At 42.8% G+C, this 23,172-nt stretch overlaps 2 protein-coding genes across 5 annotated transcripts; both read right to left on the minus strand.

Annotated features, from left to right (window-relative positions):
* Nucleotides 1-202: 202 nt before the first annotated feature.
* On the minus strand, nt 203-8,785 carry Tmem230 (transmembrane protein 230). 4 transcript variants are annotated; one of them, XM_051144674.1, is made up of 5 exons: nt 8,561-8,785; nt 7,450-7,548; nt 6,804-6,922; nt 4,739-4,861; nt 203-750 (listed from the first exon to the last, which is right to left on the minus strand). In XM_051144674.1, the coding sequence occupies exons 3-5, from the start codon at nt 6,900-6,902 to the stop codon at nt 607-609; spliced, it is 366 nt and encodes a 121-aa protein (XP_051000631.1). In that variant the 5' UTR covers nt 6,903-6,922; nt 7,450-7,548; nt 8,561-8,785; the 3' UTR covers nt 203-606. The 4 variants fall into 4 exon arrangements, with proteins under 4 accessions (XP_051000631.1, XP_051000634.1, XP_051000632.1 ...); XM_051144677.1 differs by having other exon boundaries at nt 203-747; nt 8,561-8,780; XM_051144675.1 differs by lacking the exon at nt 7,450-7,548.
* Nucleotides 8,786-10,671: 1,886 nt separating this feature from the next.
* Nucleotides 10,672-15,482, minus strand: Pcna (proliferating cell nuclear antigen). The gene is made up of 6 exons (XM_051144678.1): nt 15,141-15,482; nt 13,944-14,041; nt 13,724-13,791; nt 13,328-13,522; nt 11,032-11,155; nt 10,672-10,953 (listed from the first exon to the last, which is right to left on the minus strand). The coding sequence occupies exons 1-6, from the start codon at nt 15,359-15,361 to the stop codon at nt 10,874-10,876; spliced, it is 786 nt and encodes a 261-aa protein (XP_051000635.1). The 5' UTR covers nt 15,362-15,482; the 3' UTR covers nt 10,672-10,873.
* Nucleotides 15,483-23,172: the final 7,690 nt, after the last annotated feature.

Raw genomic sequence — 23,172 nt, forward strand, 5'->3', positions numbered from 1 at the left:
AGTGACTCCAGGAGAGCCAGGGCTACACAGAAAAACCCTGTCTCAAAAAACCAAAAAGAAAAAAGGAGAAAAAAAGTCTATTACAGATGTACCCACAGATATTTGGTTTGACCAGGAAGTGAAGGCCGTGTGAGAGAGATAAGAGAAACATTTTAATTTTATCAGGAAGTGAAGGTAGAGGGGAATGTGAGAGATAAGATACGTTTTAAAATAAATTACTTAGTAATAAGAAAGTAGACATAATACATTTTCCATTATGTTACAAAGACAAGCAGACAATGAAGGCAAAAGAAAGGTTCACCTCTAAAGAGGGTAACGCTTTCCACTATAGAATAATCTGCCTTCCCAGACAATTAGCTTCACCATTCTTACATGATGCATACTCATGTGGAAAAACTTGTCAAGCTTTGCCAGGGCCAGGAGATGAAGACATAACATGTCCTAATTAGCTAATTATACAGCATGAGCATTCTGGAAAAGGACCATACAATCTGGCCACTGTTCTGCTAAACATCTGCAAAGTGTAGACTTCCTCAGCCTTTAGCCATAGTTTCCGCTTGCTGTCTTAACGTGGATGCACTGTACTGTTCTAGGCTGAGGTGAACGCTAGTCATCAAAGTCTGGAATGTCATCATAGGAGTAACCCCGGTAGCCTTTGGATGCGTAGTAGGCGATGCGCAAATGGTAAAATCCTGGCAGGAACACCAAAATGCCAATGATGAGGACAGGAACAGCTCGGTCTGCCCCCTGCTGGCAGAAGGAAAACGTTAGTATCATACAAGTTAGACCATAATCTCTTCTTTCTGATCACAAATTGTCCCCTGCTCTTTTTTCTTTTGTTTTGCTTTTTGTTTTGTTTTTTCAAGACAGGGTTTCTCTGTGTAGCCTTGGCTGTCCTGGACTCCCTTTGTAAGCCAGGCTGGCCTCGAACTCACTGAGATGCACCAGCTTCTGCCTCCCTGAGTGCTGGGATTTTAGATGTGCAACACTGTGTGCACCTCCTTTTCTCCCTTATCTTTCAGTGTTGGGGACCAAATTAAGAGACCTTGGGCATGTGAGGCAAGCACTATGCTCCCAAGTTCTTCCTGATTACAAATTAAGCAATAAATTCAAATAACAAAAAAGTATTTTTATCTAGACATTAGGCTTATTTTCTTCTCTCTTTCAAGCTGTGTGTGTGTGTGTGTGTGTGTGTGTGTGTGTGTGTACACACACCTGTGTGTTTGGTGGGTAGGTACCATTTGTGTCTATAGTACACACGCAGATGTGTGTATGTGTGCCAGAGATTGACTTCAAACACCTTTCCTTTTCTTTTTTTTTTGGTTTTTTCGAGACAGGGTTTCTCTGTGTAGCCTTGGCCATCCTGGACTCACTTTGTAGACCAGGCTGGCCTCGAACTCACAGCGATCCACCTGCCTCTGCCTCCCGAGTGCTGGGATTAAAGGTGTGCGCCACCATGCCCGGCTCCTTTTCTTTTTTTTTTCAAGACAGGGTTTCTCTGTGTAGGCTTGAACCTTGGTTGTCCTAGACTGGCTTTGTAGAACAGGCTGGCTTCAAACTCACAGACTGCCTCTGCCTCCCAAGTGCTGAGATTAAAGGGATGTGCCACCACACCCAGTCTTCCACCTTATTTATTTAAACAATTATTTTAAATATATATGTGTGGTTATGTCTTGGTCATTTTTCTATTGTGAAGAGAAATCAAGACCAAGGCAATTTATAGAAGAAAGAGTTTATTGGAAGCTGGGTGTGGTGGCGCACGCCTGTAATCTCAGTACCGGGGAGGCAGAGGCAGGTGGATCAATGTGAGTTAGAGGATAGCCTGGTCTACAAAGTGAGTCCAGGATAGCCAAAGCTACACAGAGAAACCCTGTTTAAAAACCCAAACTAAGAAGCCGGGCGTGGTGGCGCATGCCTTTAATCCCAGCACTCGGGAGGCAGAGGCAGGCGGATCACTGTGAGTTCGAGGCCAGCCTGGTCTACAAAGTGAGTCCAGGATAGCCAAAGCTACACAGAGAAACCCTGTCTCAAAAAACCAAAAAAAAAAAAAAAAAAAAACCCAAACTAAGAAGAGTTTATTGGAGTCTTGCTTACAGAGTCCGAGGGCCAGAGTTCCTGACCATCATGGTGGGGAAATCGGCAGGGCACTGGAGCAGTAACTGAGAGCTTATATCTGATCCACAAGCATAAGGCAGAGACAAACAGAGCCGATCCTTCTAATCCTTCCTAAACTGTCCACCAATTGTAGACCCATCCCTTAAATATATGAGCCTATGAAGGCTGTTCTCACACAAAGCACACTGCACTCCTTGGTTCCTACAGTGTTATAGCAAAAATGTATTAGTCCAACTTCAAAAGTCCCTATAGTCTTTCACAGTCTCAACAGTTTCAAAGTCTAAAGACTCACCTGAGACCACAGTCATAGACGTTACTACCTCCTGGAACTGTGAGCCTCAAATTAATAACTGAAAAGACATATGCTTTGCCTATATGTCTGTTCACCACAAATGTGCCCACAGATGGATGCCCTGGAACTGGAGTTATAGACAGTTCTGAGCAGTCACATGGCTGCTGGGAATTGAACCCAATCCCCTGAGAGCGCAGCCAGTGCTTTTAACCACACAGCTACCCCTTCAGCCCTGTTATTTACCTTTAGCTATGTTGTGCACGTGTCCCTAAGTAAAGGTGCTTAAAGAGGCCAGAAGCTTCAAATCCCCCTAGAGCTGGAGTTACAGGCAGTTGTGAACCACCCAACTTAAATTTTAGTAAGAACTTAACAACACCTCTGCAAGAGTAGTATAGGCTCTTAATGGTGAAGCCATCTTTCTATCTCTTCAACCTTAGTTTTTGAGAGAGAGTCTCTCATCTCTCACTGAACCTGGAGCACACCAGTTTGCCTAGAATGGCTTGGCCAGCCATCTTTGGGGATCTGTCTGTCTCTACCCTGCAGTGCTGGGGCTGGAGATGCATGCCAACACATCTGGCCTATTTTTTTGATTTTTCGAGACAGGGTTTCTCTGTGTAGCCTTGGCTGTCCTGGACTCACTTTGTAGACCAGGCTGGCCTCGAACTCACAGCGAACCGCCTGCCTCTGCCTCCCAAGTGCTGGGATTACAGGCGTGTGCCACCGCACTCAGTTCACATCTGGCTTTTTATGTGGTTGCCAAGAACCAGAACTCAGGTCCTTAAGGCACTTTTCAAGTTCTGGGTTATAAACATACTAGACTCTTTGTCCTGTCTCTCAAAGTACTTGTTAATGTTACTTAAGCTGCAGTGGCGTATGGTGACACACACCTTTAGTCCCAGCACTCTGGAGGAAGAGGCAGAGGCAGGAGGATATCTAAGTTCAAGGCTGGCCTGGTCTATATAGTAAATCTAGAACAGCCAAAGCTATATAGAGACCTTGTCTTAAAAAACAAACAAACAGGGCTAGAGAGATGGCTCAGAGGTTAAGAGCACTGTCTATTCTTCCAAAGGTCCTGAGTTCAATTCCCATAACCATCTATAATGAGATCTGGTGCCCTCTTCAGGACTGCAGGTGTACACGCAGGGAGAATACCGTATAAGTAAATAAATAAATCTTTAAAAAATTATAAAATAAACAAACAAAAGCCCAAATATTACTTAAGCTGTAATGGCATGTAACAGTTCTCTGAAAGGTATGTGCCACAATTTTATTTAACTCTGGATGCTTAATTTTTTCTTTTTCTTCTCAAGACAGAGTTTCTCTGTGTAATAGCCCTGGCTGTCCTAGACTTACTTTGTAGACTAGGCTGGCTTTGAACTCACAACGATCCGCCTGCCTCTGCCTCTCAAGTGCTGGGATTAAAGGCATGTGCCACCACCACCTGGCTTAATTTTTGTTTTTTGAAACTGGTAAAACACCACAAAAAACTACATTTTTTCCTAGAGTGTGAGAGAGAAAAATGAACCTGTGTTATAATTAGAGTATTTGTTTAGGATAATTATCTATCTATCTATCTATCTATCTATCATCTATCTATCTATCTATCTATCATCTATCTATCATCTATCTATCTATCTATCTATCTATCTATCTATCTATCTATCTATCTATCTAGTTTTTCAAGACAGGGCTTCTCTGTGTAGCTTTGGCCGTCCTGGACTCACTCTGTAGACTAGGCTGGCCTCAAACTCACAGAGATCCACCTGCCTCTGCCTCCTGAGTGCTGCGCCACTATGCCTGGCCTGTTTAGAATAACTTAAGACACAGAATACATAAACACAACCCAAGGCAAGTACCAAGCACCACTTAGGTTTTGAATACTGAAACTCAATAGAACTCTTAACAAACCAATGGGAAAAAAGGAACTCAATTCTAAGGAGCAGTGGCCACACACTCAGGACTTACTGCTTCTCCCCAAACACTCATCAGCACGTCCACGCTGCTCTGAAGCTACGACGATGGCATGTTACTCTCGCTACAGCCGTGCACTAGGGTAGAAGCCCAAAGCCAGGCACAGCTGCATTATTCTAAACTACCTCAGAAGCTATGTTTTCCTACTTACAAGCATCCAGTTTGTAAGAATTATGGAGACATTTGCTCAAAGAAGGAAAAAATGAGAAACAAAAACCATGCCTTATTATCAGAGAACACATTATAAGTGGTTATTGTTTTTCTCCTGGTGGCATCCACTGTACTTCTGGAACTTAGAAGCAGCGCTCTGGCTCCCATCTGAAACACCCACGGCACATCTTCACACGCCCGTTAACTTACCCCTTTGCTGATGTAGCCGGATAGCAGGAGAGAGCCTATGATTATGAGGAAGGTTCCAATCAAAAACAGCACGGTGGCAAGTGCAATGGCCTTATAAGGGATTTTAGGAGGACTTTTCTTAAACTGGAAGAGTGAAAAAAAAAACAAAAATGATGAAAAACATTATGAAAATAGCAGCCTCCCCCCACGAAAGAATGGAAAATTATCAGGCATTAAGTATGTCCAAGCAAGGAGGGTAATTAAATACCAAAGTTTTTCACTTGCCTCAGTATGTCCACCAATCAGCATAGCTCTGGGACACAAAGCAGGACTATGAGCAGGTGAAGCGCCTGTTATTCCATAGGCCCCTCATTACAAACAAGGAAACGCCTCTAAAATGGCTTTGTCACTTAGCTGTTGGACATGTATTTACTAAGAGCATATGCATGAAGCTTGCACTAATCTTGTGGGGATTTCAGAGGGAGCACCATGCTCTACAGATGTGAAAATGAAGATGACTTAACATATAGTCAGTCAAGAGTTTAGAAACAGAATTTCAGATTTTCTTCTTAAAGATTCATTTTATGTTTACCTATGTGTTTGTGTGTGGGATGTACATGTGAGGACAGATGCCTATGCAAGCCAGAGGAATTGGATCCTCTAAGAGCTGGAGTCACAGGCAGTGTGAGCCACCTGATGTGGTTGCTGGGAACCAAACTTATGTCTTCTGCAAGCACAGTACTTGTAGGCCAGAGAGATGGCTCCAAGGTCAAAGCCCTTGCCTTCCAGATGTCCTGAGTTGAATGGTGACTCACAGCAGTCTGCAACTGCTCTTAACTGCTGAGCCACCCTCAAGCTCAAATCTCAGCCTTCCCAAAGCACTGCATGATACTTGAGTAAATTCAGCTCAGGGTTAAGATTCAGAGACAGATTAAGACCCGAAATACATTGTGAACATGTATGAAAATGCCACAATAAACCCATTATTATGGGGCTGGAGAGATGGCTCAGAGATTAAGTAAGAGCATTGTCTGCTCTTCCAGAGGTCCTGAGTTCAATTCCCAGCAAGCACATGGTGGCTCACAACTACCTATAATGTGATCTGATGCCCTCTTTGGTGTGCAAGTATACATGCAAATAGACCACTCATATACATAAAATAAATAAATACATAAATCTTTTAAAAAACCACATTAAGGACAAATAATATATACTAATAAAATTTTTTTTTTTCTTGGTCTTTTTGAGACAGGGTTTCTCTGTGTAGCCTTGGCTGTCCTAGACTCACTTTGTAGACCAGGCTGGCCTTGAACTCACAGAGATCCTCCTGCCTCTGCCTCCCAAGTGCTGGGATTAAAGACGTGCACCACCAAGCCCAGCCAATAAAAAACATTTTAAAAAAAAGATTTAGAAACAAACCTTCTAAGGTTTGGATCATTGCTGAGTCTGCTGTTAAGCATTTGGAAGCACCCCAAATCTACTGTTCTTTAAATAAGTGCAAATAATTGATTTGTTTATATTTAAAAGAAGGGACTCAGCTGGGCTCAGTGGTACACACCTGTAATCCCAGCACTTGGGAGGCAAAGGCAGGTGGAACTCTGGGAATACAAGGCTAGCTTGGTCTACAAATTGAGTTCAGGACAGCCACCAAGACTATACAAAGAAACCTTGTCTCGGGGGGGGAGGGGGTAGGAAAGGACTCCTGCTTGCTACTTCATCCTTGGTTTAAGACCACCCGTACTATTCTAGCCGAAGGGAGAGTGGGGAAAAGGAGGTGCTATTCTGCTTAACAGGTGATGGCCAGGAGAGGTCACCAATTTACTTGTTTCACTTTCTGTTTGCCATAGAGTATCTGCAACTAACTGCATCTCATGATGTCAGGAAAGAAGACATTTTCTGTAGCTCCGCGGCTTTGGCACATCAACTGAAACCGGAACTGGATAACCCTGGAACTGTTTGAAACTGCCTTGCCAAGATCCCTTCTCGAAGCTGGGGCTCAAAAGGTCTTGGAAATTGTCTTGCTCCTTGCTGGTCCAGATTAGAGATACGAAGCTTTTTTTTTTTTTTTTTTAATTGATTGTGTTACCTGAAGGTCAATGTAGCCATCATCTGTGCTGGAAAGCCTTGAATATTTTACTTTACTACTGGGGATTCCAGTTGCCAAGTTGGTACGAGACGGCATCATTACCCGGTGACACAGCTAGTCTGAAAGGGAAAGACTTATTGTCCATAGCAATAATAGTACATTATAGGAAGGGTCGACATCTAGCCTGTGCTGGAGTTCTGGGCTGCCGTTACACACGACACACATGCCACACATGACAGCTTAGGCCTCCCTGCTCTTATAATGATCCGATACTTCTTGGACATACTAAGCATGCTTATGTATCCGGCTTGACTTCACAAAAAGACACCAAAGGCATTTTACAAAGAATCAGAGCCTGTTTACTTTTCCACCAGTGTTTCTTCCTTCTTAATTTTCTAGAGTCACACGGGGGTGAGTGAAGGCTTGAATCCAACTTTACATTTTCAACCCCTCTCTCAGAGTATTGCCTGCCCCTTCACTTTTCTCAGGAGCATTTATTCTAGCAGCTTTTTCGTTTGTTTGTTTCTTACAAAAGAGGGAGGATAAGGAATGGTCCACACTCACATCAGCACTTTGTCTACTTCTAGATGTGATATCAGCCTAAGTCCAAGTGATCAGCAAAATCTTATCGATGTGGGTAACTTACTGGCTAGCAATACCACACCAGACACTTCAGAGCCACCTGCCTCTCTGCTCCCATCCCAAGCATGAGACAAGTGGTTTTACTTTCCACATCATGTAGCGCCTGAAAAAACGGATTTAGAAGTCTGTTTTACTCAAACTATTCAAAGCAGACAGCAGTAAGGAAATCGTAACTACTGGATTACTTGAGAGTCGGTAAAATTTCAAAACAATGACGCTTCAAATGTAAAAACTTGACGTGTGAGCTCAGTAGTTCAGAAGGGGGCTGCAGTAACGGCTGCTTGAGAGGCCAGTCTGGGCAACACAGTCAGACAAGATGCTCTCTCCTACCACAACCGAAAAGTGTCGACTCTTCATGATGTCATAAAATTATATAAACAAAACAAACTATTTTAATTGGAAAGGTATTTGAAGTCTAAATGCAAAGGCCCACCTTTAAGAAGAAAACTATTTCAACAGCCATTTTAATTGGAAAGGCATTTGGGCTCTAAATGCAATGGCCCACATTTACGAAGAAAACTACTTCAATAGTCTGGCCTTCACTGGTGTATTTTGCACATCATCTCCATAACGGCCTGTGGTAGTTATTGGATCTTGGTGAGGTGTCAGACACTGCTATTGCAGGGGACTTAAAGTAACTAGCATGGAAAAACTGGTGGCAAAAATGTCGCTGCCTCTGTTCATCACATCCTAGTTGAGAAGCCAAGTATTAAAAAGGAGCAACGCTAATCTATTTTCATTTCTAAAAGTGTTAGATCAAGCGTTAAGTAATAGGTTTTTGGTGTTGCCATCCCATAACATGTTTAATTCCTCAAACCTGAAAGTTCAAGCTACCAAGAAATGGGAGTTTTTGAGGCATTAAGCCCGATTTGTATCACAGTTACGGTAAAGTGTTTTGCCATTTATAATCTCGCATCAAAACAAAAGTTTTGCGGAATGCGAGCGAAGAAAATTTGTGTTTCTCTTAGCAAGGAATTCTAGAGTGGAGTTATCAGGTCGTAAACGACAACTAAAAAAAAAAAAAAAAAAAAAAAAAAAATGACAGCCCAAGTTTTTACTGCGCTTTTTACCGGCCCCACTGCAGCCTCCTCCCACCCTCTCCGGACCCCAAGCACCTGCGCGTGGCGCTGTGGACAGCCTCCCGCCGGCGTCACCCACGGTCAGGACCCACGCGAACGTAACACTGGCTGGCTCCCGGGAGTAGCCTCGGTGGCGGGTGGAGGCTCGCGGCCGGCTTCCGGGAGCGCGTTCCCGCCCCCTGCCCGCGCTACGCGCCCCGTCCTCCGTTAGGAGCGCTCAACACCAAACGGTCCAAACGCTACTCCGCCGGAAGTGGTGTGCCAGAGAGGCACACCGGAAATGACGCCACCAGGAAACACGTCAGCGACACCCGCTTTCAGGACGCAAGGCTAGAGCATTCCATTGCTGTTTTATTTTCAGGTAGGGTTTCTTTATGTAGCTGTCTTGGGACTCACTATACTGACCAGGCTGGTCTCGAACTAGAGGGCTGCCTGCTTCTGAGTCCCGATTGTTGAGACTAAAGGGAAAGCCAGCCGGTTGATTTTGTGTTGGTGACCCGGACCAGCCACCTGGTGAATAGGCATGTAATTACAGCAAGACTTAAAATACGGTTCCAAACCAGGCGTGGTGGTGCACGCTTTTAATTCCAGTACTCAGGAGGCAGAGGCAGGTGGGAAAAGCCTGTCTCGACCAAAAAAGAAAAAAAAAAGAAAAAAGAAAAAAAAAAAAGCCCCAGCCCTGACTCCATGGCCAAGTCTGTGCACAGTGGAGTCCCCAAAACCTGGAGGGGTGGACAAGGGATACCACCCAATTATCTTCTCCTGCCCTAGGCAGCTCTACACTGACAGTGGTCTGCACCCACTAATTAGCTCTCTTAGCCCCAAGTTCTTTTTTTTTTTTTAACAGACACTGTTCAGGTAGTCTTACGTACCAGTATCTTTATGGACTAGTGTCCAGTCTTGAAAAAGCATTCCTATCACCTGAGTTCTGTAAGTGGGCCATACTTGCAGCCAGTTCCCTCCCCTACTTGTTGGCACAAAACATTGAATAGTAGTAGCAACTCGGTATGAGCTAACCAACAACCTCCTAGAGCAGTAAAAGCCGTACTCTTTACAAACGCCCAAACACAATAATACAGCGGACTAACTAACTTGGGGCCTTTGAAAGTAGTGTAGCCAACCAGTAAATCCTGCCTGGGAAGCAGAGAACATAGACTTGCTCTACTAGCCCTGGGGAGATCCTGCCTTAATAAGGCAAACACAAAAAATGGTTCTCCATACCAACTCAGGTTTTCCACACACCCAGCCATACCTGCAAAATCACACACATAAAAACTGAAGAGGGAGGATGGGATAATTTATATGAGTAATGCTTATTGGTTGAAGGTGCTTGTCACCCAAGCCTGAAGAACTTTAATTTCTGGAACACGTTGTAGGTGCATACCAATTCCTATAAACTGTCTTCTGAATTCTATAGGCCTTTAAATCCCAGCACTTGGGAGGCAGAGACAAGATTTGAGTTTAAGGCCAGTCTGGTCTACAAATTGAGTCCAAGCAAGTCAGCCAGGGCTACCACACAGAGAAACCCTGCCTCAAAACAAAAAGACCCTAGTGCCCTTTTAATACCCCTCCCCTACCCTTTTAAAATGGTTTTTCCAGACAGGGTTTCTCTGTGTAGCCCTGGCTGTCCTGGACTCCCTTTGTAGACCTGCCTGCCTCTACCTTCTGAGTGCTGGGAATAAAGGTGTGCGCCACCATACCCAGCTTTAAAATCCTTCTCGCTTGGATCAAGTGTCCATAAAATGTAAGCCTCTTATTTGAGATGGTGGTCTCTGTAGTCCTGGTTGGCTAGGAAGTACTTCCCCTGCCCCTTGCCCTGCCCTGGGATTATAGTTGTATTTTTTAAAAAGCTATACTACAAACAAGGCTACTAGAAATTATTTGTATAACCTAATCACACAGACTGAACATCTTTATTACCATCTCCATAATGTTATTAACTTCAGGCTGCCTTAAAATAGAAGAAAACCACATTTACATAAAAGGTAACTTTCACTGAGTTTAGTAGTCATGGTACCAAGGCTATGGTTTTTCAAATTCAGTTAACTTTATTAAATTGAAAAATATTTCTTAAAACTGCATTTAGAGTAAAGATCCTTTATAAAAATCACCAGTATTTTAAAGGCAGAAATATTTGTTAACAAAACCAGTTTTTACTTTGGAGTTTATTCAAGCAAACTGTGGAGAATGCAGAGAAAAAAAGTAGGTTATTTACATCAGATATCTACATTAGGTACCCAGGTACAAAGTTGGTGACAGAAAAGACTTCAGGCCATGCTGGCATCTCAGAAGCAGTTCTCTCAGAAGCTGTTCTCTCAGAAGCTTAGTTTTCTCAGTTTCTAGCAGTGCCTAAGATCCTTCTTCATCTTCAATCTTCGGAGCCAAATAGTACTTTAAGTGTCCCATGTCAGCAATCTTATACTCTACAACTGAAAGACAGGAAGTTCATTACTGAGTAGTACTATAAATACCACACTAAAAAGCAATTGTCAAGTTTACTATCTTACCAAGGGGTACATCTGCAGACATACTGAGTGTTACTGTAGGAGACAGTGGAGTGGCTTTTGTGAAAAAGTTCAGATACCTCAGCGCAAAAGTCAGCTGAACTGGCTCATTCATCTCTATGGTTATCTGGAGGAGAAAACAGGCTCATTATAGACAATATCAAGAAACTCACTATTATTAGTTCATGATATATACCACAAAACAAAAGCCTTTAGTTATTACTTTGGAGGGTTTGATGAAAACCTTTAAGACTAAGGAAAAGAAACATATTTAGTCAATACTGTAGAACCATATCCCAAGCAACTAAGACAAAGAACTCTTCCAAAGAATGTATGAAGAGAAGGAAAACCATGGAGTGGCAGCTAACCAGGTAAGTCCTTGACTTGTCAATGTCCAGCCCCTACCCCTGCAAGTACCTAGGGCTGGAGAGCTGGCTCAGTGGTTAAGGGCACTTGATGCTCTCCTAGAGGACTCGCTTGGGTCCCAGCATCCACATCCAGCAGCTCATAACCAATTCCACCCACTCCAGTTCCAAGGGATCTGACACCCTTTTCTGACTTCCATAGCCTCACATTGACACACAACCACTTCTAAAAATAAATTTTAAAAGAACCAACAGGTTGAATGCAAGCTAAGGGACATGTTGACTAATTTTCATTTGAGTATCAATGTCATTAATGTCCCAATTCAGTTTCAAATAAGGAACATGTGGATACTGGAAAATGTCTTAGTTTTCTTTTTTGTGGTAAAGCCTATACTTCAGACAAAAGCAAAATACTTATGGATTAAATGTCTTAAGACTCTAATACAGCTGAAATAGACAGGGAAGTAGAAATAATTTAGTAGACAGATAAAGGTTAAGAACCAGCCTTTGGGGGCTGGAGAGATGGCTCAGTGGTTAAGAGCACTGACTGTTCTTCCAGAGGTCATGAGTTCAATTCCCAGCAACCACAAGGTGGCTCACAACCATCTATAATGTGATCTGATGCCCTTCTCTGGCCTGCAGATGTATATGCAGGCAGAGCTTTGTATACATAATAAATAAAACTTAAAAACAGCCTTAGTGGCATATGTCTTTAATTCTAGCACCCGGTAGGCAGAGGCAAGTGGATCTGCAGCCTGGTCTACAAAGGGAGTTCCAGAATATCCAAGACCACAGAGAAACCCTATCTTGAATTAGGCCCCACCAACCCCCCAAAAAACAGCCCTTGTCTGGGTGTGGTAGCACACATCTTTAATCCTAGAACTCAGGAAGCCGAGACAGGCGGATCTCTGCAAGTTTGAGGCTAGCCTGGTCTACAAAGCGAGTTCCAGGACAGCTAATACAGTTATACAGAAAAACTTGTCTCAAAATACCAAACCAAAGAACTTTCTGAGTTGTGCGTATGTCTATGTTCTAATCTTTAGTTGTGCCTTCATTTATTTTAAATTCATGCAGAGGACAATAAAGTTTAATACCTTATACGTAGCATAAATACTTGGTGGTAAGCACTCCAAATGTCACTATATTTAACCCTAAAAATCTTACTTAGTTCAAACTTTTGTGTGCAATTTAGGGTTTGGTGTTCAGGCTGTCTGGCAACACTTTGAGGAGGCCTAGTGTTTTCTGCTTGAGTAAGGGCTCACCAGGCATTTTTCTTTGCCTTCCCAACTCCTTCTCCATTTTTGAGATTTCTTCTAAGTAGCCAGGTAGACTTTAAATTTAGAATCCTCCTGCTATAGCAGGATTAGGGTTAAGAACTAGGGTTAAGTGATTGAGCCACCACGCCTGGGTTCTTCTGGGCACATAAATGTCAAACTTTCCCCATGCTACATTAATTCTATTTCCTTTGATACTGTGGGCACTCTTATCTATAGAGCCCCGTTACCTGTAACCTGGTCTAAACTGCAGGTTAACTTCCCCAGCCTGCTTTTGCACACCAAATCAGTTAACCCTGCAGCACATAAAGCAACCAGAAGATCTAAACGACCCCAACACTTTTCTTCTGTTCACTTGCTAATCCTCACTTACTTGTCCAGAGTCACTTCTAAGAGGCAAAAGGCTGGGCATCTAGCTTTCCAACCCCATATGTAAAAGCATATATGAGGCAGAGTTCAAAGCACTAGCCCAGATCTACTCAAGACTCCATCTCAAAGGGGAGAGAGAGAGAGAAAAAAAAAAAAAAAAAAAAAAAAAAAAAAAAAAAAAAGAAGAAGAAAAGAAAAGAAGAAGAAGAAGAAGAAAAACACCTATGGCTGGAGGGCTGGCTCATACCCTTTCCAGACACTGTTAAGTGGACAACACCTCTTATTACTTACAGCTTCCTCCTCTTTATCAACGTTACTTGTTTGTGACAACTTAATGTTTCCATTTCCAAGCTCTCCACTTGCAGAAAACTTCACCCCATCCTTCGCACAGGATATCACCACAGCATCTCCAATATGGCTAAGGTCTCGGCATATGCGTGCAAATTCACCAGAAGGCATCTTTACCACACAGCTGTACTCCTGTTCCTGTAAACCCAAAAGTTAACGTCAGTGTTGAGGTGACAGTCTCAAGACTTCTGATATCCTTAAAACTCAATTAACTCTAGACTGTTGTAGCTTAGTGAAATGGTAATGTGCCACTCATTGCAAATACCAAACCCACTTTAGAACATGCTTCAGCTAGTATCCTAGCTTGGTAAAATATTCCATCGGAAACAAGATACTCACTGGGATTCCAAGTTGCTCAACATCCAAGTCCATTAACTTCATTTCATAGTCTGAAACTTTCTCTTGATCTACCAAAAGAAAGCAAATGTTACACTGCAGCACATGCTCATAACTATTGTATAAACTTTACCACCACAATTCTGTCAGTATTCTTAATTAGAGAAACACAAACAGTGCACTTTGCTTTCTGTAACAAGTGAGTTTTAAAGGTGTAACTTACTTGGTGCTTCGAATACTAGCGCTAAGGTATCAGCGTTATCTTCAGCCCTTAACGTAATGATGTCTTCATTACCAGCACATTTTAGTATTTTGGACATGCTAGAAAACAAGACACAGAGCTTATCAACACCATGTCCTTAACACTTACATTCTTTTTGTTTTGCTTTTTTCAAGACAGGGTTTCTGTGTAACAGCTCTGGCTGTCCTAGATTCGCTTTGTGGACTAGGCTGGCCTTGAACTCACAGCTATCTGCCTGCCTCTACCTGCTGGGATTAAAGGTGTGTGCCACCACGACCAGCTTCATACCTACATTCTTAAAGACAATTACAAGATGTTACCATCCACACTCACACAGTTGGAGGCCAGGGGTGTCCGAAAGCCCTGGGGCAGGGGATGTTGAAGTAAATTATCCAGTATATGTGATATTTATTTTTTTATTTTGGTTTTTCGAGACAGGGTCTCTCCGTGTAGCTTTGGCTGTCCTGAACTCACTTTGTGGACTAGGCTGGCCCTGAACTCACACAGATCTGCCTGCCTCTGCTTCCCAAGTGCTGGGATTAAAGGCGTGCACCACCACACCCGGCCCGTGATCTTTAAAATCGACATTCTAAAGGACAACATCTTTTTGAGTAGGGTGTCCTTGGCTTCCAGGGTACTGGTATGTGCCCTATCACCTCTAGCCTGCTCATAAATCCTTTAAAATGTATACAGGTGACACTAACCCATGTATTTGAAGGAAAATCAAGTCACACATAGCCTTTGAAAATATGTAAACAGATGCCACTTTGCTACAGGTAGCTGTAGCAAACTGATAAATTTCCCCACAAACTTATGATGGCGCAGTGAGATCGTCTCTAAGTTGACAGTACCACATCGTCACTAGAACGTTTATTAGGCAGCTAAAACCAGCCAGGCCCAGGGTGTGCAGCTTAAAGCTGCAGGCATTTAATGAGCAGAGCTCCGAAGCAGACATTTTCCCGCCGACTACGGCTTTGTGGCTTTGGCGCGGAAACTATGGGGACGCGCGGCCATCATCGCGGGCTTTTCGGAACCCCGCGCTTCGATGGGCTCCGCCCCCGGCACCACAGTCCAATCAGAAGGCGCGAATGACCACGTCAGCCAATGAGAAACAGGGGCCGAAGCCCCGCCAAGAGCCGAAGCGGGAGGGCTGGGGCCCAGCTCCCGCCACCCGCTCACCTAGTTAGGTTCACGCCCATGGCCAGGTTGCGGTCGCAGCGGTACGTGTCGAAGCCTTCGGAGCGAAGGGTGAGCTGCACCAAGGAGACGTGCGACGAGTCCATGCTCTGCAGGTTCACGCCGCCCGAGCTGATGTCCCAGCAGGCCTCGTTGATGAGATCTTTGAGAGCCTCCAGCACCTTCTTCAGGATGGAACCCTGGATCAGGCGTGCCTCGAACATGGTGGCGGAGTTGCGACGACTTGATGATAGAGACTGTCAGGAGCGAGGTTTGCCGCTAAGGTCCCTTGACTCACGGTGCAGAAGCGGTAGCGAAGACTCAGAGCGGACGACAACCTACCCACCGCACCCGCAACCGTCTAATGCCGCCGCGTCCTAGGCGCGCGCTCTTCCCCTGCGCGAGGTTCGTGACGTCACCACGCTGACCCACCCACCTCTCCTCCGGGACCAATCGTATCCGTAGTCCGCGCAAGTCCCGCCCCGCCGCGTACACAGAGGCGGGGCTGCGGCGTACTAGCGTGGGAGGCGTGGAAGATCGTGGGGTCGGCCTAAGCTGTCGAAATAGCTCGTTTGTGGCGGAGCCTAGGCTTCCGTTTCCATCCGAGGATGTTTCCGCGCCAGGGAAATGGAAGTCACATGCAGACTAAGATGTGTGCGGCGCCCGCTTGAAGCCAGGGAATATAGCTGCTTCAAGTATTACTGAGCGCTTTCCTTTTATTCCTGCGTAAGTGAAATTTGCCGCAAAATATCGTGTAATAAAGAGGCCACCATAAAATTAACACTCCCAGTTTTCCTGTCACTTCACTGTGTGCGTCGCTCTGAACGTCCCTCCCTAAAGATTAAAAAAACCTTATCGTGACCGCTTCTGCAAAAGAATCTCAAAGTATTACTATCTCTCAAGGTACATATCCCATAAGTGCCACCTAATTTATTTCCTGTTATGCCTGGTGCCCTTTATTTTCCTAACTGAAGATACTAGTAAAATTAATTTTCATCTTAATTTTAGGCTGGGATAAACCCAGGGCCTAGACAAAACGCTTATTGAGCTATATACATCCTAAGCACCAACAACCTCATTTTAAAATCGGTACTCGCAGGGCGTGGTGGCGCACGCCTTCAATCCCAGGCGGATCGATGTGAGCTTGAGGCCAGCCTGGTCTACAAAGTGAGTCCAGGACAGCCAAAACTACACAGAGAAACCCTGTCTCAAAAAATAAAAAACAAAACAAAACTAAACTAAAATCGGTACCCATCCGTGAAAATGCCAGCTGCTACAGGTGGAGCGTTTTATATATATGTATATATATATATATATTTTTTTTTTCATATTCCTGTGCTGCTGTATTTTTCCTATTGATTATAAGGATGGAGAAGAGCTGAATGCAGGTAGTAGGCACCAGTTACAAAAGAATATAAAGCTATTTTTTTCTATTTCTAATGTTTTTGTTTTGATGGTAGATAAACTATATTTGATAATGAAAGTATAAAAATTGAACGTGAAACTCTACAGCCGTTTCGAATGCCTCTTCTAACTTTATAGAAGTTCGTTGGTTATAAGGACTTTTGGTGTGTGGTGTTTTTATTTATTTGCAAGTTTTTGTTTGTTTTTCTCGAGACAGAGTTTCTCTTGTAGTCATAGCTGTCCTGGACTCAGTTTGTAGACCAGGCTGGCTTTGAACTCACAGACATCACCCTGTCTCTGCCTCCCGAATGCTGGGATTGCAAGTGTGGGCCACCACATCTGGCTCACAAGTTTTTGTTTTTGTTTTAGAAATCAATTTTTTTTTTTTTTTTTAAAGTTTATTTATTATGTATACAACGTCCTGCCATCATATGTGCCTGCCTGCCAGGAGAGGGCGCCAGATCTCCTTATAGATGGTTGTGAGGCACCATATAGTTAGTTGCTGGGAATTGAATTCAGGACCTTTGGAAGAGCAGACAGTGCTCTTACCTCTGAGCCATCTCTCCAGCCCTTGTTTTTTTGTTTTTAACTAATAAGGTTTATACAGTTTCAGAAAGTTAAAAGGATTGTTGTAGCTGATCAGAGTAGTTTACAGATTAATTCCAGGACATAGGTAGGTGTAGGTGAGAAGGCCTGGAATTTAAAGTCAGCTTGGACCATCTACGGAGGCTGACACAAAAGGGAAAAAAGGAATATTTTACATAGGACAATATTAATCACACATGTCTTTTTTTTGTTTATATCATTTCCCTTTAGTTTGTCTTGTTTTTTATTTTCCTGTCTTAGAGATATAGGCAGAAAATTGCATAAAAACTCTTATCATTGAGCTACAGCTCAGCTTAGCTTGTTAAGAGTCTCCATGCGTTTTTGAGACTTGCCTTCAACTCTGTTGTCCAGGTCAACCTTGCACTCATAGTTTGATGCCATAGCTTCTGAGTACTGGGATTATAAGGCCCTGGCATCAAGCCTGGCTCTAGTTGCTTTTAATATCTTGTCTTGGGTTGTAGGATTCCTCAGCTTTTTTTTTTTTTTAATGTTTTTTCGAGACAGGGTCTCTCTGTGTAGCCTTGGCTGTCCTAGACTCGCTTTGTAGACCAGGCTGGCCCCGAACTCACAGCGATCCACCTGCCTCTGCCTCCCAAGTGCTGGGATTAGAGGTGTGCCCCACCACGCCGGGCCCGATTCCTCAGCTTTTTTTACCATGTGTCTAGATGTGATGAGATATGGACTTTTTTATCCTACTCAAGGAATGGAAGATTCATTTATTTCCTCGAATCTAAAATACTCTGGGCCATTCTAACTCCAAATGTCAGTTTCCCCTATTCTATTCGTTCCCTCTGGCATATATATTAGAAGTGTCTGTTTTATTGGATTTAAGTTATGTTCAAGGTTTTTGTTGTTGTTTTGTTTTGTTTTTGAGATAGGGTCTCTCATGTTTCCTGGCTGTACTGGAGCTTGCTTGTTTGCTTGGCAGACTAGGCTGGAAAATTTGCTTCTTGTTTTGTTTTTCGAGGCAGGGTTTCTCTATGTAGCCATGGCTGTCCTGGACTTGTGTTGTAGACCAGGCTGGCCTCGAAGCAAATTTGACTTTTTAAAATGTATTTTATGTGTATGAATGTTTTGTCCCCATGCACGTCTGGATACGATTTGCTTGCCTGGTGCCCTTGGAGTCCAGAAGGCAGCATTGGATCCCCTGGGACAGGAGCTAAGATAGTTGTGAGTTGAGTCATGGATACTGGGACCTCTGGAAGAGCGGCCCGTGCTTTTTTTTTTTTTTTTTTTTTTTTTTGTTTTTTGAGACAGGGTTTTTTTTTTTTTTTTTTTTTTTTTTTTTGGTTTTTCGAGACAGAGTTTCTCTGTGTAGCCTTGGCCATCCTGGACTCACTTTGTAGACCAGGCTGGCCTTGAACTCACAGCAATCCACCTGCCTCTGCCTCCCAAGTGCTGGGATTAAAGGCGTGTGCCACCACCACCCGGCTTTTTTTTTTTTTTTAAGCTTTATTTCTTTTTATTATTTGTACAGTATCCTGCCTGCCAGAAGAGGCCACCAGATCTCATTATAGATGGTTGTAAGCACCATGCGGTTGCTAGGAATTAAACTCAGCATCTTTGGAGGAGCAGCCTCTGAGCCATCTCTCCAGCCCCAGAGTTATGTCAATTTATATGACGTATCATTATTTTATGCAGCACAAAAGAGGAAAACTGTCCCACTACCATACAATGCTTTATCATATAAAAATTTGATTTTATAATGATTAAAAACCACTTTTATACTTTCAGCTCCCACCCCCTTCTAATCATATGTTATCCATGTGAGTACATTTTAAGAAAAACGTGGGAGCCTGGGTTATATAGTGGTAGAGTACTTGCCTGACTGTACAAGGCCTTAACATGCTCCCCAACATCATAAGAGACACCGAGGGCTGTTTGCACTATATGTTTACATTCAGGATTTGCCACTGAGTTGCTGCTACTGCTGTTTTTAATGCTCTGTGAAGGAAGTTACTGCTCCAGAGTACAAGTATAGGGCTGGAGGGCTGGCTCAGTGGTTAGGAGCACTGGCTGCTCTTGCGAAGGATCACAGTTCAGTTCCCAGCACCCACATGGCAGTTTATAATCCTCTGTAAATCCACTTCCAGGTAATCTCACACCCTTTACTGGCCTCCAAGAGGACCAGGCACACACATGGTACACATACATGCCTGCAGGCAAATAGTCATATACATGACATAAAAATAATTACAAAAAAATACTATTCTATTGTGTCTGGAGTTTCTTCCAAGTCCCTCCCATCCATTTGTAAGTTTTCTTTCTTTCTTTCTTTCTTTCTTTCTTTTTTTTGTTATTGTTGTTGTTTTGCTTTTGGGACAGGGTTTCTCTTGTAGTCCTGGCTGTCCTGGACTCACAGAGATCCGGCAGCCTCTGCCTCCCGAGTGCTTGGATTAAAGGCGTGTGTCACCACGCCCAGCTCATTTGTAAGTTTTGATGCTGGCATTTTCTTGCCTTATGTGTAGTGAATTATTGTTTTGTTGACATTTATTTTTATGTAGTGTATGCATGCCTAAGCACATGGATGGAGGTGAGAAGAATACTTGAAAGGGGCAGCTCTGAGCTTCCACCATGGGTCACAGCTAGAACTCAGCTTGTCAAGCTTGGGGGTAAGCGCCTTCTTTACCGGCTAAGCTGTCTTCACAGCCTGAGTTATTTTTTCACACATCAAATGACAATGTAGGGTCAGGCTTGTAGCTTAGTGTTACTGTGGGTGATTAGGACCTTGGGTTTGATTTCCAGCACAATATCACAAACAAAAATAAAACTCCATAAGAAAGCCAAATATATTTGTGAGAATCTTCTTTCCTTGAGTTTCTTAAAATCTCAGGGCTGGAGGGATGGCTCAGAGGTTAAGGGTACTGTCTTCTCTTCCAAAGGTCCTGAGTTCAATTCCCAGCAACCACAATGGTGGCTCACAACCATCTATAATGAGATCTGATGCCTTCTTCTGGCATGTAGATGTACATACAAGTAGAACTCTCATATACATAAAATAAATAAATATTTTTTAAAAATTCAAAAGGATGTAAATTCAGTAAGAAAAATATATCGGTAAATCCTTATGACATCTTGCTGTGTGGGCTTCTAAACATAAACACTCCATAGACATCGTCAAAGTCCGGCTTCTACATGTCTAGCTCTGAAGGAGGAGGTGTGGAGTCAGGAGAACATGTACACAGGGATCTTCCTGATAGTTCAGACAAGTTGTCTTTTTATTTTCAGGGGAAACACATACATACAAATGTGTGCACACACACACACCACACACACTTGGTAGATGAAGTAAGGCTCCAACAACTTTATTTCCCACCCCCCCTACAGCTTACATATTCCAGCAAAAGTTCATATGTTCCAGCAAAATCTTTCAAGCAATATAGAAATTATAATGTGGTTACAATTTTTTTTTTTCTGAGACAAGGCTTCTCTATAGCCTTGGCTGTCCTTGACTCACTTTGTAGACCAGGCTGGCCTTGAACTCACATTTTCTGCCTGCCTCTGACTCCAAGTGCTGGGATTAAAGGTATGCACCATCACACCCAGTTTTACATTCTATTTTTCTTCAAGTGAATGATTAAAATGAGTATATGTTAAAAAAAAAAGTATGTTCCCCAATACCCTTACATGATTAAATGATTTACGTATTACAGGTGAAAAACAAGTTATTCCCAAGAGCCCACATCTTTTGTGCCTAAGTAACTTGTTATAAATTAACAACGTTTAAGCAAGCAAAGTATTTTTCTCAGCCAGTTTCTCTTATTGGCAGGTTGTAATTTGCAGTTACAATGAAAGGATCAAACATTTTATTATTTATCTTTTTAAAAAAGATGTATTTATTTATTGTGTGTACAGTGTTCTGCCTGCAAACCAGAAGAGGGCACCAGATCTTATTATAGATGGTTGTGGGCTACCACGTGGTTACTAGGAGTCTCTCTGTTAAAATAAATTGTATCGGTTTGGCCTAGGAAGCCAATAACTGACACAGAGAGACTGAAACATACTTTAAAGCTGCAAGCACTACTTCTGGCAGAATCTAAAGTGATACAAATCTACTCACAAACTAACATAAACTACTCTAAACCTCATACCATACATATATCCCAAGCACTTGTCACTATGCTCCTCAGAGACTTCTTTGCTCCTCGGTCAACTGGCCACCATCTTCTTCCTCCTTTTCAACTGTCAATCTTGGCTCTTCCCCCCTCTCCAGGAAGTCCTGCCTTCCACTTCCTGTCCTTCTGGCTAAACAGCGCTTTATTGGCAGTTGTTACATCCACTCAAGACGTTCCTCCACAATTCCCCTTTTTAGCCTAATAATAAAAAAAGACCTTTTACCTATACATTTATATTATTACAGCAATATACAATATGCACACACAAGAACCACAGAACAGCCGTTATATTCATGTTATGCTCATAATGTTTCGCTGTCTTCAACCCCATCAGAGACCTGAGAAGGAATAACATCAATTAGCTAAGTAAATAGGAAGTGCAGGTTAGCAGCTTCCAAGATGAAAAAAAATGACAGAGACACCTGCCTGAACAGTCATCCAAAACTTTCTAACACGTTGGAGCATCATCTTCAGTCTTCTGTCCAGTATATCTGACAGACATTTGTGAAGTAGGGACTACTGAGGACTTGCTTACCCCGTCTTTGCAGAGTTTGGCTGTCAACTCTACCTGCACCAAGCTTGCCCATTTCAGGCAGAATTCTGTCTGTGGCAGAAAACAAGGACATTTTTGCCCATTGGCTGGTTTGCCACATCTGAAGCCATCTCCATAAAGAGGTTCGTCGATGCTCATTACCTTCTTTGAGGCAGGCTGGGTGTTGCCAGGGGTCAACCTGTCTCATTTTCAAAGAATCTTCAAAACAATAAAAATTTCTTTAAATGCCATATTCTATAGGTCTCTGAAGTTTTTGAAGACCTTATCTAAATGTTTTACCTTATCTATCTATTGAACCTAGGATGTATATTCTTGTGATAAAATTGAATAGAACAATGAATTAAAAATAAACTTACTTTACATCAATATATAATATTCTATACCATTGGTCCTATCATCCCTATATATTTTTATATTCTCAGAGAAAAGTCTATGAGTACAATCTTGTTCTCTCTCTGAATAAGACCAATAATAACATAACCAATTTCCAATGAAAATAAACATCCATATCCTAAAACCTTACCCAACCCCCCTTTAAGGGAAATGGGAGGGTATTCTCTTTTTAAAGCTTCTTCAGGCTGATTTGGGACAAATAATACCTATGTAGGGGCCCAAATAAAACTGGGAAAATGGATAACAAGCTAGAGATAGCATTAGTGGTCCAGTCTCTAAATGTTGAGAAATTAGGGCTTAATAAAAGTCCTGTGTGGGACAATCTGAAATGCTGGACCAATTGGAATCAGGAGTTTCCTTCAAAGCTGTCCTGGGAGATGTTCTGTTCTGATGACGAACAGCAACCGAAGCTCTTGTGGATGGAACATGAAGAACGCAGGATGTCAGCATCTCAGCATGCTGGAGGATGCATCCTGTTGGGTCTGATGCAGCATCAGTGTCAGGTACTTTTGTTCTGAAAATATATATTTTCTTACAGGCATTATACAGTTCTAAAACTATAAGTGCATGAGGTGTGCAGGATGCACGGAACAATCGAGGCTAGTTCTGTAGTTTGAATTCATGTATAAACTAAGTTAGCAGTCTTCCTTTCATCCAGGTCTGTTTTATTTTGACCTCTTTCAAAGAGGAAATATAATATTACCATTACCAAAGAACATACAATCATTATTTAATTGAAATCAAAACAAGATTGTATAGTTCTAAATGTCTTTTTCTAGGCTCCATGGCGTCTGATGTATGGGCAGCCCACTACCTATCTCCCAAGGAAATGCATCCCATTTTAGAGACAAGCCTGTTGCACTGAGCAAAAGAAGAGGCATGAAGCCTTAATTAAACTTACGCATACCCTAGGCATCTTGTACCTGGGTTTTTACATTTGTTGCAGGTGTTTTTGTCTCACCCC

The sequence above is a fragment of the Acomys russatus genome, chromosome 4 (genome assembly GCF_903995435.1).
Source record: "Acomys russatus chromosome 4, mAcoRus1.1, whole genome shotgun sequence".
In the NCBI taxonomy this organism is placed as follows: domain Eukaryota; kingdom Metazoa; phylum Chordata; class Mammalia; order Rodentia; family Muridae; genus Acomys; species Acomys russatus.